The sequence below is a fragment of the Scylla paramamosain genome, chromosome 16 (genome assembly GCF_035594125.1).
Source record: "Scylla paramamosain isolate STU-SP2022 chromosome 16, ASM3559412v1, whole genome shotgun sequence".
Classification (NCBI taxonomy): domain Eukaryota; kingdom Metazoa; phylum Arthropoda; class Malacostraca; order Decapoda; family Portunidae; genus Scylla; species Scylla paramamosain.
Window position 1 is genome coordinate 6,912,102 of NC_087166.1, and position 16,961 is coordinate 6,929,062.

A 16,961-nucleotide genomic window follows, 5' to 3' on the forward strand; every position below is an offset into this window, starting at 1 on the left:
GAAGTGGCTGTCGGAGGCTTCAGTCTTGGCTTCAACATACATATGCAGTATAGATATCACCTTTATAGGTATTGCACTATACCTTATTGCATTCTTGCTTATTATTTTTAATGTGAAGGGTTCTAATAAGTATTTATGTCAGATAAGGTGAATCAATTGAGAAAACACAGGAAATTATACAATTTTGCAGTTATCGTGCTCAGGCAACACATAACCTGGGCGGGAGTGACATACAAACATAAACAGTGTTGTACTCAGCGGCACATGTCCTCTGCATGTCCTACTTAATTTCATTGTGTTTTGTAACCCCTCTATCAAAAGACAGTGTCTGTCACCTGTACTAGAGTAGGAGCTAAGTAAGTGTTTAGGCGTGAATGACAGTGCAGTGAAATAGCATCGTGGCTTTGGCCCAGTGTGCTGTCTGCTGCGTTGAGCACCGGTGTGTCCAGGCACCCAGGCCACAAGTGCCTCCAGCTCCCACCATCAACCAACACCCTGCCAACCCTCGCCCAGCACTGATAGGCATGCTCAGTGTCCCCTGCCTGTCACCAGTGTTGTGGGCGTGTGGCGTCTCTGAGGTCTAGTACATGAGGTAAGGCTGAGTCACTCCCTCATTGGTCCTCAAGCTTTTACAGCTCCAGTAGCTGTGAAGAAAAATATGTATATTTATATCAGTGGTATTTTCAATTACTCAGACAACAAATACGGTATTGTTTTTGTATTTCAAAAGTCTCAGCATGGCTTTTCTTACCCTTCTCATCAGATAGGGCTTCTCTTTCCGAGTAACTTGAACCCCATATAAACCCACGGCAAATTATTTATAATGCTGACAGGGATTTTAAAGAGTTATCTTTTTTGGGGAAGCAAGCTCGCTCACTTGTATGATGTACTGCATATGCATTCCTTAGCTTTGCCATGTTTCTCTCTCTCTCTCTCTCTCTCTCTCTCTCTCTCTCTCTCTCTCTCTCTCTCTCTCTCTCTCTCTCTCTCTCTCTCTCTCTCTCTCTCTCCCCACCTATATTCCTAAAAAGTGTGGTGATTTAATATTAAAACTTGTCATTCCATTACCAGCACAGCACCCCAAGGTTAATATATTAATTTTTTTCTTTGAATAAATGTTATAGGTTGCTGCTCTTCTTACAGGTAGTTGCTGTGGTCTCTCAGTTTGCTCAGCTATTTCAGAGATCCTTGTAACAGTGTAGGGAAAGCTTTGGCATTCATGAACACTTCCCTTCCATCTGAAAACATCTGTCTCTCAAGACATTCGTTGCCTTGCCATGTCTCAGTCTTCTGTTGCTAACAGAACACTCATTTCCTTTTTACTCCGGAGTTTTGTCCCAACTGCTTCTTGAGGCAAGGAAAGAGAGAGGAAACACTTTTATGAGTGTAGTTGTTCCTTTGTAGTAGCTCCTCACTTCATCTTGGTCAAATAGAGGAGATAACTGTCCACCATCATCCATGTGAGCTTCATGAATCAACAAGTATGATGTGCAAGCCTCAACCTTACTAGTGTCTGTAAAATTGCACTTAGGATCAGTAGGTCACAAAATTATCACAAATACTGTTTTGTCAGATGTGTGGGAAATCAAGACTTCTGTGTGTCATAAAAGATGTTTTTATTACCAAGACTACTCACAAGAATACACAACAAGGTCTTGAGGTAAGCCCAGATATTTATATACATCTGTAAATAAACTCAGGCATTACATATGAAGGAATGAGATGTATTGACTTTGATTAGCTTGTGATGATTATAGTTATTTTTATTTATTTATTTTTTTTTTTTTTAATGTTCATTATAGTAATGTCAAATTCTAAGGCACTTCCCTGATACTGTTCAGGAGTGTGAGGGGCAAGGTGAGCCCAGTGGCATGTTGGGTGCACGTGACAGCCAACCGCTTCTGCCAGTCCCATGGACCAAAAGATTCCACGTCAGATGTTCCTGATTTGTCAACATTTCCTCTGGAGCGCATCAGGAACTTCTCTATCATAGCTCACGTTGACCATGGCAAAAGCACCCTTGCTGACAGAATACTAGAAATTACAGGTAATGGGCAAATATAGGAAATTTATTCACATTTCATTTGCTTGTGTACAACTTTCGGAAGGCTGTATACTTGTCTCAAGATGGTGGCGTGGGATCCTTAGTAGTGTGAGATCAAATAGCACAATTTGTGGCCTGTGTGTTTTACAAATATTCAATCAGAGATAATCTAGCACTGCAAGCAGATTTCAGGTAGTGTGAGCCATGGACAGGAATGAAGATTTGAATAGAAATATTGTTACATTAAGGAAAATCAAATAGCAAAGCTCATGTCATTTTGCTTTTTCTTCATAGGCTATTCATATCAGATAGAGTGGATTTTATGCAACATTAGCTAATGTATTTTCCAAAGTCTGTTTTTGTATTCTAATGTTTATCAGAAGAAAACTGACTTTCAGGAACTGCTTACTATACTTATAATTGCTAGAATTGTCTTTTGTTTCTGTACAGTGTGTGTAATTTCAGTTGTTCTGTATGGTGTTTGACTGATAAAGTAATGATTTCTTGCAGGTGCCATCAAAGCAGACACTAAGAATAAGCAAGTCCTTGATAAATTACAGGTAGAGAGAGAAAGAGGGATAACAGTCAAAGCTCAGACAGCATCTGTTACCTACAAATATGGTGGGAAGGTAAGAAATTTTGCTTATACCAATATTTGGAATAAATAGTGGAAAGATAAATTCATGCACTGTATGACTTGAGATTTAATTAGATATATATTTGTATGCTTTAAAGAGTGTTCATCTCCCTTATATGTACATACATACATGTACATATGCTCATAGTGAAGCCTCCCTCAGATTAGTGATGATGATCACTTCACTGCACTATTTCAGGAATACCTGCTGAACCTTATTGACACTCCTGGTCATGTTGATTTTACTTATGAAGTGTCAAGGTCACTGTCTGCTTGTCAAGGGGTCATACTGCTTGTTGATGCCAATGGGGGTGTCCAGGCACAGACTGTGGCCAATTTTTATCTGGCTTTCACTAATGAGCTGGCCATCATTCCTGTGCTGAACAAGATTGACCTGAAGAATGCTGACCCTGAGGCTGTCAAGGAGCAGCTGTTCAACCTTTTTGAAATCAGTCCTGATGATGTGCTGCAGGTATGAGTGTGTAGTGTCTGTTTTAGTTGGTGTATTCCAGTTGTGTCACAATAGGAAATAAAGATCTTGGAAGTAAAATGAACTCATGGTTATTTGCAACTGAGTTATTTTAACTGACAAATGATTGATAATTTTCCATGAGCCTTGTTTGTCCATAAGAGTGATTATTTTGTAATGATGTAGCAAAAGGTTTCTGATTGAATCAAATTGAATTTAAAGTATCTTCATTGTTATTTTTGTTTATGGTAAAAGCTTTTACTTAAAGATAAAAAAATGGATTAAGTCACCATTCCACAGATATCAGCAAAGTTGGGTATGGGCATTACCAATGTCCTGGAGGCCGTCATTGAGGGTGTGCCGTCCCCAGCAGAGAAGTGCAGGGTGGATGCTCCTCTCAGGCTCTTCCTTTTTGATTCATGGTTTGATAAATACAAGGTAACGAATGCATTATCTTGCTTGTTTTGCTTTTGTAAGGAAATTACATGCTTAATTAACTTATATGTTTTTAATTTTGTTTTCATAGTTCAGTAGATCATTTTTGTATACAATACTGTACCTTCCTTAAGTGTCACATTTGGTAATAGCCAGTTTGAACTAGTGGATGAAAAGCTGAATTAGCTAGGTCTCAAACCTGGGTCAGCAGATTCACATAGAGATAACTAGCACCTCCCCATTCAGATATGTGCAAATTATAGGCTGCTGCAGAATTTACAGTTTTAATAAAGTATATAGTTTAATCATGTGGATGATTCTTTAGTGTCATCAATGTTTTTACTTCAACAACTGCAGGGTGTTGTGTGTTTGGTGCTGGTGGTGGATGGCTGCCTCAAGAAGGGTGCTCAGATTGTGTCCTCACACACAGGAAAGCTGTATGAGGTGAAGGACGTTGGGATTTTGGCACCTCATGAATTTCCCACAGATTACCTGTGAGTTGCTTGTGATTTTCAGATATATAAATACTTGCCTCTTATTTTAAAGACACAGATCTATCTATCTATCTATTCATATCTGATGTTTGTTCCTAATAACTCTGCTCAGGGGATGGCTATAATTGAAGTATCTCCATTCGTTCCTGTCCTTGTATTGCCTTCTCGCATGCTCTACTCCTCTCTTTTTCTTGTATACACAAGCACTTTGTTTCCCCATTTTGTAAGAGCTTCCTTTTCCAACAGCCTCATCTACCATTCCCATATAAATTTTCAGTCACCCCCATTTTTTCCTTTCTTTCTTTGTGGCTTAACTGCCTTATATTGTGTTTGAACTATTCAGCTGCTCCATGTTTTATTCATAGACCTTTACCCAGAATGACAGACCTGTCATACACACTGTCATCAAGCTTTAGGAAGTTGGTTGTGTTTTCCATTGCTCAAGTCTTTGGATTACAGGTACACAGGACAAGTTGGTTATTTCACAGCCAATATCAGGAATACCAAAGAGGCTCTGGTGGGGGATACATTTTACTTAAAAGGAGAAGAATGTGAATCACTTCCGGGCTTCAAGGAGACAAAACCTTTGGTAAGTTTTTTTTTATTATCAGCATTTACATATCAAGCACAGTCCTTTAATTTCATCATAAGTTTTGATTCTCTCAAGTATATTATGCTCTAACTATTTGGTATTGGTTTTATACGTGTGTTCAAGAAAGAACAGGTATTGTTTTGATTACCTGTGCTTCTTCAGGTGTTTGCCGGTGTCTACCCAATGGACCAAAGTGAACATGGACAGCTCAAGGCTGCCATAGAACGCCTTTGTTTGAATGACCGGAGTGTCTCTGTCAAGCTTGAAACAAGGTCAGATATCTTTATTTTTATCATTGTGCCTCACTTAATCATGAGATTTATAGTAGTAATGATATGGCACCTTTATTACATACATATACACATGAACCTGAAACAGTTTAGGACTAATGTATATTCCTCTTGAGTTAGATAGTCAGGCTACTGCGATGACAGTTTATGACAGTGTGACTTGCTTAAAATTACAGTTCAGCATTGGGTCAAGGGTGGAGGCTTGGTTTCCTTGGCCTCCTTCACATGGATGTTTTCAACCAGCGGCTGGAGCAAGAGCATGGAGCTCAAGTGATTGTGACAACACCCTCTGTCCCATACAAGGTGGGTGTATTTGTGGCACAGATTTTGCTTATACTCACATTAGATCCCTTATCTGCAAATGTGTGCCATAAATACTCATCCAGTGTAATAGTCTTTATAATGTTGGTTACCACCATTTAAGGTCTTAATAGTAAGTGTTTGTGTACTTCTATTTTGTTTGAATATTTATACACCTGAATTGAATGTAATGGCTCTTTTGTGAACTTGGAATTACTTTTATTGTGTGAAATTAGAATCAGTTTGCAATTTTACTTTAGTGTGTAATGTAAATCCTGTGGCATTTTCTTCACACAGGTTCGAGTTCAAGGTGCCAAGAGTATCCAACACTACATGGGGGAGGAGGTCATAATAAACAACCCAGTGCTGTGGCCAGAGCCTCAAAACATTGTGGAGACCAGTGAACCTTTTGTCAGGGGAACTATTATTACTCCAGGTTAGCTTCCTATTTGAAACATTTGATTTTTGTCAAAAGATTATTATAATATAATAAAGTAGTGACTGAACCACAAATTATATTATTCTAATGCAACATTACAAGTACAGGTCAAGACACAGCATTCAGTTTTAAATAATATCACATTTACTCCTGTGTGTTGCAGTTACCTATCTGGGCGACATCATAGGTCTGTGTCAGAGCCGACGTGGGATACAGCAGAGCATCAGGAATATTGACAACAACAGGATAATTATGCACTACAAGTTACCCTTAAATGAAATTGTTGTCGATTTTTATGATATTTTGAAATCTTTATCATCTGGCTATGCAACTTTTGATTATGAAGAGTTGGGATTTGAATTATCCTATTTAGTTAAGGTGAGAAAGGGATAGAGTGCCACATTTTTCCCATTTTTCTATTATTCATGTGTGCTTTTTTATATAAATGAAGTGAAAAATTGATCTTTATAGTTTTGAGACTTCTGTTGTTAAAGCTCACAGATTTCATTATAAGTTCAGAATTAAAATTCCTGTTTTAACTAAAATCATACTTCAATTGGAGCTTATTTTCTGAGATATACACTTCTAAATATGTTATTAAGCTATGAACCAAGTTTTGTTAGAAACTCTTCATAGCTCTGCTTACTTCTGTATATCTATATTTTGTGAGAAAGATGACAAGATGGAAAAGATGACCTCAGGACAATTTTGGAGCACTATACATATTACTATGATTACTTGGATTAACATAGGAGATAAAAAAGAGGATATTTTTGTGTGAATTACTCTATAAGACTTCATGAGTAGAATGACTGTTTTGTTCTTATCTGTCTACTATGGTATGTGAAAATTTAGATTGCTATCTTGTTCTGTTTTGCAAGAACTATAGATATTCTTGAAGAAGCTGCATATAGAAGGAAACTGTGTAAGATCTTTTCAAATGGAAAAAAAGTTGGACAACATTTTATGTTCCAATTCAAATCTTCAAAATAGGTCTCATGATTTCATACACTTACTCAGGCAGTTCTTCTATGACTGGAAACATTTCAGGAAGTGCTGTTTTGTCGTGGTTACCAAATGAACTGTCACATTCTTTATGACATCCTCTTTGCATGTAAATTTGGACTGTTTCACCGTTATTTATAATCTAGGGTATAGTCAGAAATCATAAGGAGACATGTCTGGAAAGTAGGGATCTTGGCATATCTAAGGAATTCCATACCTGGTCATTAAGTCCTGTATCAGACATGAAGAGTGGCCTCAGGTATAATCATGATACAATTGTTACATGGTGGCTAGCACAGATGTGGTCTTGCTTCATCATGATAATGATGGAAACCCTTGATAACACTTAGTTACTTAGTGCATACTGATGATGCAAAACATTCTACTGGTAAAAGAAAAATCAACAATAGCTTTCTTTGGTCTGAGAGCAACTGGAGGCCACAGTGTGACAGCAAAGCCTTGACTCCAGGGTCATACCCATATATATGTGAGATTCCTCATCTGTCCTTATAGTCTCCAGGAAGTTAGAAATAACATTGGTACCTTCCAGTTTTGGCAAAACTGATGCAATGTTAAAATGGGATGAGTTTTTGTTGCACAGGCATGCACTTTGACCACTTGGCAGGAAGTAAATTGCTTGACAAGGATGTAAAAAAATTCTCTGTGCTCAGTAAGATCTACTAGCACACTTATTATTTATAGTAAAAATTGAGTTCTTTAGTCCAAGGGAGCTTAAGAATGTTTATATATTTCATTGTTTGAATGTAGTTGTAATATTGATTTTTTTCTCTTTCAGTTTATGAATTATTGATGAATTTAATTGTCTTCACACAGCTTGATATCTTGCTTAATGGTTATGCAATACCAGAGTTATCCACAATAGTCCACTCTACAAAAGCAAGGACAGAGGGGAAGCGTGTGGTTGAGAAGCTAAAAGACACTTTACCTAGACAAATGTTTAAGGTATGGCTTCCTTATATTTTAGAACATGTTTGTCTGCAATTCTTACAGTCATTTTGTCACCTGAGGACACACATGGGGGCATTGTTCCTGCCTGCTGATTGGACTACATATTCCTGACTGTTCTAAATTTAAAGCAAATTGACATTGTATTCCTACCAAACTCCTTACCAGTTTTACAAAGTAGTAAGTTATACAAATACAAAAAATTTGGTATCCTACATATAAGAAAGTATTTTGGTAGAAATGAAAAGTCAGTTTGCCACATGTTTTTTAAATAAATCAAGAAAAATAAGTCAATCAGCAGGTGAGAGTATTAGACTAGTGACAGAAGTAAAATGGTTCTGAGCTCAGGTAGCAAAATATCTGGGACAGTCAGCAAGACTGAATGAAAAAAGGACCATAATGTTTAGTGCATAGAACTCTCATTTAACTGCCATTGGCAATGATTTTTTACATTTAGCATATCTGAAATTAGCAGTTGGCCAAGTTGTATTTCAACTTATAAATTGCCGAAGGTGTGGAAGCTTCAATCAGTTTTTATTTACAACACTTAACATAAATGTGAGAGCACAGATCAATATAGTGTTCTTGTCAAAATTCTCTTCCTAGATATTACTATCTCTCTCTCTCTCTCTCTCTCTCTCTCTCTCTCTCTCTCTCTCTCTCTCTCTCTCTCTCTCTCTCTCTCTCTCTCTCTCTCTCTCTCTCTCTCTCTCTCTCTCTCTCTCTCTCTCTCTCTCTCTCTCTCTCTCTCTCTCTCTCTCTCTCTCTCTCTCTCTCATGTGATGTATTTGTTAAGAGTCATTACAAAACACCTGTTTCATATGATGGATGTCATTTATAGTAGTATATGATAGGTAGATGTATGCATATCACTTGTTATTTTCATTTATCATATTTCAGATTGCAGTGCAAGCAGCTGTTGGAGGAACTATCTTGGCACGCGGTGACATAAAAGCCCTGCGGAAAGATGTTCTTGCCAAGTGTGTAAGTTTTACTAATCTATAAACTTGTTCAGTGTACATAGCACTCATGGCATCATATTGTGGGACATAATACAATTTCAAGTATTACCTGTATTATTATGCTCAGAAAAAAAAAGAGAAAAAAAGAAAGAAAAAAAAATATATATATATATATATATATATATATATATATATATATATATATATATATATATATATATATATATATATATATATATATATATATATATATATATTTTTTTTTTTTTTTTTTTTTTTTTTATTTATTTTTATTTATTTATTTATTTATTTATTTATTATTATTTTTTTTTTTTTTTGCATTTTGTTTATTCCAGTATGGTGGAGATATCACTAGAAAGATGAAGCTACTAAGACGTCAAGCTGAAGGCAAGAAGAAGCAGATGAAAATGTATGGTAATATCGAAGTTCCACGAGAGACTTTCATTAATCTACTGAAGAGATAACTTGAAATCTTCATACAGTCAACTCAGGTATATGATTAAACTATTTATTATAAAAGCTGTCAAACTTAAGTAATTATCTTTATGATTATTATTGTCATTACTGTCATCATCATCATCAGTTCAGAGGTTAGTGTGTTCTGCTTACAACTGAGAGGTCCAAGGGTTTGAATCCTTAGCAAAGTGAGACAGTCAACCTAAAATCTCTGTTAACAAAGTGGAAAAGAGGTACAGGATATAAGTTGTAACTTCACTACCTAGTAAGAGTGGAGGACTTATCCTGTATGAATAGGTCATGTGGGAGAGGAATTCCAAAAGACTAGCTATGCTAAGTGTGTAACGTTTGTGCATTTTTTTTTATCTATTTTTTTGTTTTTTTTTTTTATGTAGGAGGGCCACTGGCAAGGGCAACAAAAATATTATGTAAAAAGATCTTTTTTGTGCCAGAGAGAGAGAGAGAGAGAGAGAGAATGCATTTTTTTTTTTTTTTTTACTGGCCAACATATAAATATCTTGTGGTGTTTGTTCTGGTAGGGTTACTCTCAAGGTTCTCAAATCCAGACAACTTTCTTGGAAACATACATGATGTTTTATACTTTTGTGCAAAGCTTTCAAATAATTCTTTTAATATTAATGACCTTAGTTTTCAAAAGAAAATGGCTTAGTTTTCAAAAGAAAATGTTCTCCAAATTAACAGAGAAATACCCCCTCAGATTTCCTTAATTTTAGACCTTAATAGCTGACTGTGTAGCCTTAATGCTACACAGTCAGCTATTGGCTGGGATCAGGATTGAGATTGAAACTTCTGAACTATGAAGAGTTGACAGAAGGCATTTTGCAGCCTGGAGACTTGTGTTCAGATGGTTATAAACCAAATTAAGCATGAGAAAAAAATAAATGCTGTATTTAAAGGATAAGAAACATTCTCTAGCTTTCAAGATATCCTTTAATACCATGAGCAGTGCAGCTAAACTAACACAGGTACACTGGTAAATTGAGGCACAAATCAGTAACATGTTTGTGTGACTACTTGTGTAAAAAAAATGTGATCATGCTTCCTGTCACTTTTTTTTTTTTTTTAATAACCAGACAGTTTGAAGCTAAGATTTTGTGACAGTGCTGTTTGGAAAAAAAAAAAAAAAAAAGAACACACTGCATGGTACCAACCATGGAGAAATTATTACCAATTTGTTCCTCGATAATTGCCAAGAGGAGGCACACGCAGAACATTTGTCCCAATGGGGAAAATACAATTCTGAAATGCCTGTATTTCACAGGCAAGAATATGCCTGTTATAAATACATTTTCTTGGGACACTCAGCACTATTGATTGCTCTTAAAGGTGAGAAAAAAGAAAAGTGAAACAAATAATATACAAAATGGGGTTTTTGGTACTCTATGTACATACAGTCAAAATGAAGTGCCTATCATAGATAAATGTAAAAACTATAGAATAATGATGTGTACAAACAAGTAGGGAGGCAACTAAATACTTGGTTGATGCAATTTTTTTTTGATGAAGTGGGTGGCAACTGAGATCATGTACCCAGCACAGGGTGTTGGATGGACTGATATGATAATGAAATGAGTTATGGAGAAAAGGGGAAATAGCACCTAAATTAACCTTGTCAGATATGTATGAAAGTACACCATCATATAAAACTAAATTTGATGTAAATAAGATGCATTCAGCAAACTTTTATGCCAATAGTTTTTAAAACTGAAACATTCATTAGTCACGAGCTGTAGCCAGCATTCTCTAGGCTTATCTTGCCCAGCTGTAACAGATCATAAACATGCAGTTGTACTAGGAAGCTGGACTTTTCTTTTTTTTTTATGTAACAAGATATCCAGAGAACTCATGAAAACCTAGAGAATGTCTGTCTGTGGATGGATGGAGTCAATTCTTAATATTAACTTTTATACAAGTTTGCAAGTTTAATTTCAAAACACTTTACTGCACTGCAGCTCTGTAAGGTACCTTGCTGTAACTATAAATTTTTAAAACCACAAGGTATATGCAAGATACATCACTGATATTTGTCAAGTATAACTATTTACAAGCATTTTTCACAAGATACTTGAATAATACTTTTTGCTACTATAATTACATGTAATTTCTCAAATGTATCAGTTTATAAAATTACAGAAACATTTCCTGGAAAGTAAAGAATGAATTTGTATAAGCTCAATACCATTGTTATGACAGTTCCTTGTGAACATGTGAATACTTTAGCACACTTAACAGCTACTGACAAAAGAAATCTACATTGTGTACAGAGTGGTGAATTTCTGGGTGCCATTCTAAATACAGCATTTTATAAGATACGATGAACTTGATGAAATTGACATGATGGACAAGAATTTGTACGTTTTAGGAAAAGACATGTGAGATGAACATAATGCAATCCAGAAATATTGCCATTGCACATTTTACAAGCATAGAATATAGCATAATCTACAGCATGAATCAGAGTAATGTTTTGTACAAAACTACTTGCATTAGGACATGATAACAAAGTACAAGCTGATGTTAGCCATTTATAGTGTTTAATACTTAACCAGGGGACTTCCATTCTTAATGTCTATAAGAAAGAAAAAAGAAAAGAACGAAAAATATAACCAGAACATGGAAACACTAGTTTTGCTCAAAGACCTACAGTCAGTGAAGGGCACTTTTAAAACTACAACTGCTAATATATGCCCCAATACACAAAGTCAAAAGTTCAGATCTACTAATAATATATGTATTTGGACTGTCTACTGTGGACAACTGGAAAGGTATACCTTTATTTTCTATAAATAAAAATCTGCTTCCAGCACTGCTCACATGACCAAACTATTAACCAGGAAATGACAAACTATCAATTTGCTTTGGCTGACACAATCAAACATTCCTTAATACTATGTCAGGGTAACTAGTTGAGAGAAGATGTTCAAAATGTCACAGCAGGTACTGAATGTTTCACACTAATTATCCTCATCATTAAATTATCATGTACATTAGCACATACTCTTTAATAACTAATCATAACCACAACTTTTAGATGAAATGGAGAGGGAGGAAGAAAGAAATCATAATAAAAATAAATACATGTTTTCCATATCATAGTACTAGCATTTCAGCAAACTAGGACAAGCCTGATAACTTTACGGCTCTATGGCTCTAAAATCCTTTCTGAATTTTCTTGGAAAAAAATGTAGTATACATTTACTTCAGTGTAACAGAGTCCTTGGGTGGCAGACTTGAGGCCAGGCTGAGGAGGATGTCCACACTTTCCTCTTCCGTCAACTCTCCTGGCTGTAAGTTAATGGGACATCAGTTTCCTACATCCAGTACAGCACTGATGACTTTTTCATCTCCCAAGAGCTTTGCTCATTTCTAGACCTCAAAATAAATATGCCTCCATCACTCGTCTCTTTCTTTACAAACTTAATCGAATTACTGAAGCAAAACAAATAAAAAGAAACCCCGTTCTTGCTTGCCCATTACAAGGTTACTTCATCATCTCCTACCTTAGGTGCAGGTTGTTTGGTGGTGCACCTGAGGCACATGTACTCTTCATCTTCATGCACGTCGCCAGCCTTCAGCCCAACGCACACGTAGTGGAACCATCCTTCACATCCGTCACACTGCACCCAGTCTACATTCTGCCCTCCGGGGTGTTGGCACTTGCTGGCTGCACAGGCCTCATCTGTATCATCGTCATCATCATCACTCTGTAAACTATTTGATGTGGCAGATTGCATTTTTTTCTTTCTCCCAACACCCATGGTCTTTTTCTTTGGGCCTTCTTTATTTGGTCCTGGTCCTGGTCCTGGTCCTCCTCCTCCTCCTCCTCCTCCACTGCCGCCACCGGCGCCTCCTCCCCCTCCCCCTCCCCCTCCCCCACCTATTCCTCCTCCTCCTCCTCCCCCTCCTTCTTTCTTTTTCTTTTCTATACTTTTAGAAAGAGTTTTCTTCTTCACTACTCCCTTTGGAGTTTTTCCATCAATAGGACAAATCTTTCCCAATTTTGTTTTCTTTATGGGAGACTTATGAGGGGACTTGGGAGGATCGTCTAGTCCCTCAGTCTGGGACTTGCGTTTCTTTGGTGCTGCCTTCTTAGCTTTGTTTTCATCACTTCCTCCATTGGCAGAGTTAAATGAAAGAAGAGTGTCTTCCAACATAGATGGTGGATGACTGGCAGCCTGCAGAACCCTCCACATGTGTGTAGTTTCATCAAGACTTACTTCCTGTAGTTCTCCTTCTACCAGAAGGTCCTGCACCTGGGAGCGTGTCCTTGGAGTCAGGGAGATGAGGGGGGTATCTTGGTTCTCCATCAAGGTGGCCACCAGACGACTCCAGCGTGCTTTGTCAAGCTCCGATTTCTTTTCCTTGTTCTGTTTGTTGCTCGAGTAAGCATGCTCCCAACTACCCTCATCCAGCTTTTTGGTTGAATTTTCCTTCTCCACATCCACTTTGGTTTCGCTGTCTTCACTGAGCAACGAATCATCATTTGTAGAGTCATCTACTTCCATTTTCTCCTGAAAGATTCAAGATTCAACACTTTAGGTAAGGCTTGCTTACTTAGTAATAATCCTTACCACAGTTTTCCAACAATTGACTACCATGTGCCACCAAACACAACCACTAAGCTAAACCTTAGAATAACCTTCTGACTGTTTATCAAATAATGAAATTCATGGACAAGATTAATGAAGTAGCAGAGAGGGGCAATATGAATAATTACTGTGATAGTACTGTTGATAAGAATACTGTTAAGTAACACAGTTATTGTGCTGAGTACCTATGGTAACTATACATCACTGGTCATTCTGCCTTTGGTGCTTGGGCTCTTTACTCAGTAACATGTTGCACAGGAAGCAAAGTATTAAAAGTATTTATTTAACATTTTGTTTTTGAACTACATCTTACTTGGTCATTATAATTTTTTTACTCATTTTTGAGAGAATGCAGGATATGTAAAAGGACTATATTAATTATCAAACATACAATGTACTTGGCTTACAACCAAAATCCATTCCAAAATTGCTACTGGAATAGAAAGTCAGATGGCAAGATTTTATTGAAAATAAAACTTCTTGTCACTTAAAATTGTAGTATAAAAATTGTCACTTATCCTACAATATGTAACAATGCATGTATAATTAACAAATTTACCATAAAATAAAAAAAAATGCACATTTTGTACTCTTCCCAAGTGACAAGTTAGCTGTTCTAAGCAACATAAAAAAAATTTATAGTGTTGGTCATAAGTCAAACACTTTGTGTGCCAAGTATCCCACTAAATGTAGTTGCTTACTACAGTTAGCTACTACTACTTTCTGTAAGTAATAAATTCAGAAATTTAATTTCAGAAATACTCACATCCTGTCCCTGAGAAGATGCCCCTTTGTGCTGCTGCTGCTGTTTTACTTGAGCTTCAACAAGCTTTTGTAAAAATACTGATAATTTTGCCAAGGCAGCAGTCAACTCCTCTGTCTTCATTAGCTGTCGGGCTCGGTCCTGCCAGGACATGGCTCGTTCTGTCAGGCACTGCAAGGCCTCAGCTTCTGGTAACCTGGTAGAGAAAGAAAGTTTAACTAATAAATGGGTTAGGTTAAAATGTAGGAAAGAACAATTTAAAATAAAATGAAAAAAAATACTTCTTGGAAACAAAACTTCTAAAAAGATCACTTGAGTGACTTAAGCAGAGAAGATACATCCTGACAACAAATAGTGGTTGGATTGGAAAAATAATGCAAATATTTCTTGTATATTGTAAAAGGTGACTAAAAGAGAAAGTATGTCTGGAGATCCTTTCCTGTTTTCTTTTAACAAGGAGAAAAGGTGTGTCATCCTGCTCAGCTAACCCTCTGTTAAGGGGAATGTACACTGGTATACAGGAAGATAAATTGAGCAACAAAACAGCTAACAATGGTAAAGAAATCAAGCAAAGATCCATGAGTAAATGTAATCACTGTTATTATTAAATTACTGCTTCACTATGAAGCATGGATAATGAGCACAGCAGTGCATGTATGACTTAGTCTGCCAGCACTGACTTGTTTTGCATGAGAACAACACATTTGCAGTACAAAAAAGAAAACAGTCAAAAGATTTTTCCAGAATGTAAAACACATTTACCTTTGTCAGATTAGTATGAGGAAGCATCATCAAACATACTTATATGTAACTAGTTCCTCATCATCACTACTCTCTATGTGACATGTTTAACACATTTATTCTTCCTGCTTTCATCACAAGACTAACCATGACAAACAACAAAAATGCTTGCGTTGTGCATAAAACGAAGAGATATTGGTGGACAGCAGCTCTGACAGCCATGTGAGAAGAGTGCTGGTATGAAACATTTTTTATGATGATGTCCCCACTCAAAGGAGTAAAGCTATTCATTCAAATTAGGAAGTCATGCAAGTGTCAGGCTACTGCCTATGATGCCAGATAGCAAGGTAGACCCAATCTCAACCCTTGTATGATGTGAGTAGCAACTACTCATACAAACACAAAAGACTCATAGCTGTCAGCTCTAACATTATGTAGGGACAAAGTTCATCATAAAAGTATGCACCTGTATGCCTGCTGGTCTTATGTCTATTAATCCTGGTCTCTTATCTCCTCATCCTGCTCTTATGACAAAGAATAATGATGCATCCACTGTTGTAGTGTAATATAAACAAGCAGGGCACTGGTGTCATTATTGTGAAATGGTTAAACTACTGACAGTCTGCTCATCAGGACAGTGTGAGGAAGAAAAAAAAAGGTACATAATGAAATTACATAGTATAGAATGGTGTGATATTGCAACATTCTTAATAAAAATTTGTATTATCAAGCTATTAGTATTACCCATCCAGCATCTGGTCTATAATCATAAACTAAAGACTCATACCTGACAGGCAACTTCTGCAGAGTCACCAGGAGGGATAGGATGGTCTCAAGACGAGGGCGTCGTGACCTCTCACATGATGGACATAAAAATCGGCCCTCATTACTAAGCTTCACTTTACTACGATGAGAGGATGGAACACATCCACCTGAAAATTTAAAATTAGCATTTCAGTTTTCTCATGTTTGCATATATATTCATTTTCAATTTACCTAATGATTCCGTAGTTCACACTCCACATTAAGTGGATTTTTGTATATTTATTTCCTTGCATCATCTCAAATGTAAGATAAGAACTGTAAAATACAATGATGCCTAATTTACTCAATATGTATGAATGAACAAGGAATACAGGAAGTCCACAAATGATGAAGCACACTTACTGTGAAATAGATCGAGGCACAGAGAACAAGTTAACATGTTGGGTTGTGGAGGCTTGTGACAAAGACAGAAGGTGGCTCCTTCTTGTGGAACATCCCCATCTCGCTTATTGCGGTTATGAGCCCTTAAGGCTCGCATGGCTCCAAGCTCTCTTTCCTCACATTCCTTCAAAAGTAGAATTATATAAAAGCTTTCAAGGGAAAACTTAGAATAAAAATGGTTCAGCAGAATCTCCAAGCTGTATGCTAATGCAAAGGAGCTGCTAGAGACCAGAAAATAATGAACTGTGATTAGGTGAACAGGATTGACAAATATAAGTATATATGTTTGGAGTCTTACAGAACTATGGTGATAATGACATGGAATAAAAGAGCCAAAAAGAATGAATCAGAATCAAGTAATAGATCAGATCTTAATGAAATGGAAGGTAGTAAAACAATGCAGGGATATGCACCTTATGTTGAGGAAAGGAACCTAGTTCATTAATAAAAATGTACACATTATAGTCCTTACTGATTTTAAATGTGAAAGTAAGATATGATTTTAAGTGAAATTACTCATTAAAAAGTAAA

General features: G+C 36.6%; 2 protein-coding genes across 7 annotated transcripts in view; one reads left to right on the top strand and one right to left on the bottom strand.

Annotated features, from left to right (window-relative positions):
- LOC135107948 (translation factor Guf1, mitochondrial-like) lies at positions 1–15,954 on the top strand. 3 transcript variants are annotated; one of them, XM_064018401.1, is made up of 16 exons: positions 1–592; positions 1,574–1,660; positions 1,842–2,047; positions 2,555–2,673; positions 2,881–3,153; positions 3,451–3,588; positions 3,943–4,079; positions 4,539–4,668; positions 4,834–4,943; positions 5,138–5,264; positions 5,559–5,697; positions 5,864–6,078; positions 7,540–7,668; positions 8,572–8,655; positions 8,990–9,145; positions 14,477–15,954. In XM_064018401.1, exons 2-15 carry the CDS (start codon positions 1,611–1,613, stop codon positions 9,116–9,118), a joined length of 1,986 nt encoding a protein of 661 aa, XP_063874471.1. In that variant the 5' UTR covers positions 1–592; positions 1,574–1,610; the 3' UTR covers positions 9,119–9,145; positions 14,477–15,954. The 3 variants fall into 3 exon arrangements, with proteins under 3 accessions (XP_063874471.1, XP_063874473.1, XP_063874472.1); XM_064018403.1 differs by having other exon boundaries at positions 3,070–3,153; XM_064018402.1 differs by having other exon boundaries at positions 1,628–1,660.
- Positions 10,048–16,961, bottom strand: part of LOC135107946 (lysine-specific demethylase 5B-like) — a 19,992-nt gene continuing 13,078 nt past the window's right edge. For all 4 annotated transcript variants that reach the window (XM_064018398.1, XM_064018396.1, XM_064018399.1 and 1 more), the window contains 5 exons: positions 16,392–16,554; positions 16,012–16,156; positions 14,487–14,679; positions 12,632–13,642; positions 10,048–12,416 (listed from right to left, as the gene is read on the bottom strand). In XM_064018398.1, coding sequence (XP_063874468.1) covers positions 12,327–12,416; positions 12,632–13,642; positions 14,487–14,679; positions 16,012–16,156; positions 16,392–16,554 — 1,602 coding nt within the window. In that variant the 3' untranslated portion in view covers positions 10,048–12,326. The remainder of the gene's footprint in view (positions 12,417–12,631; positions 13,643–14,486; positions 14,680–16,011; positions 16,157–16,391; positions 16,555–16,961) is intronic.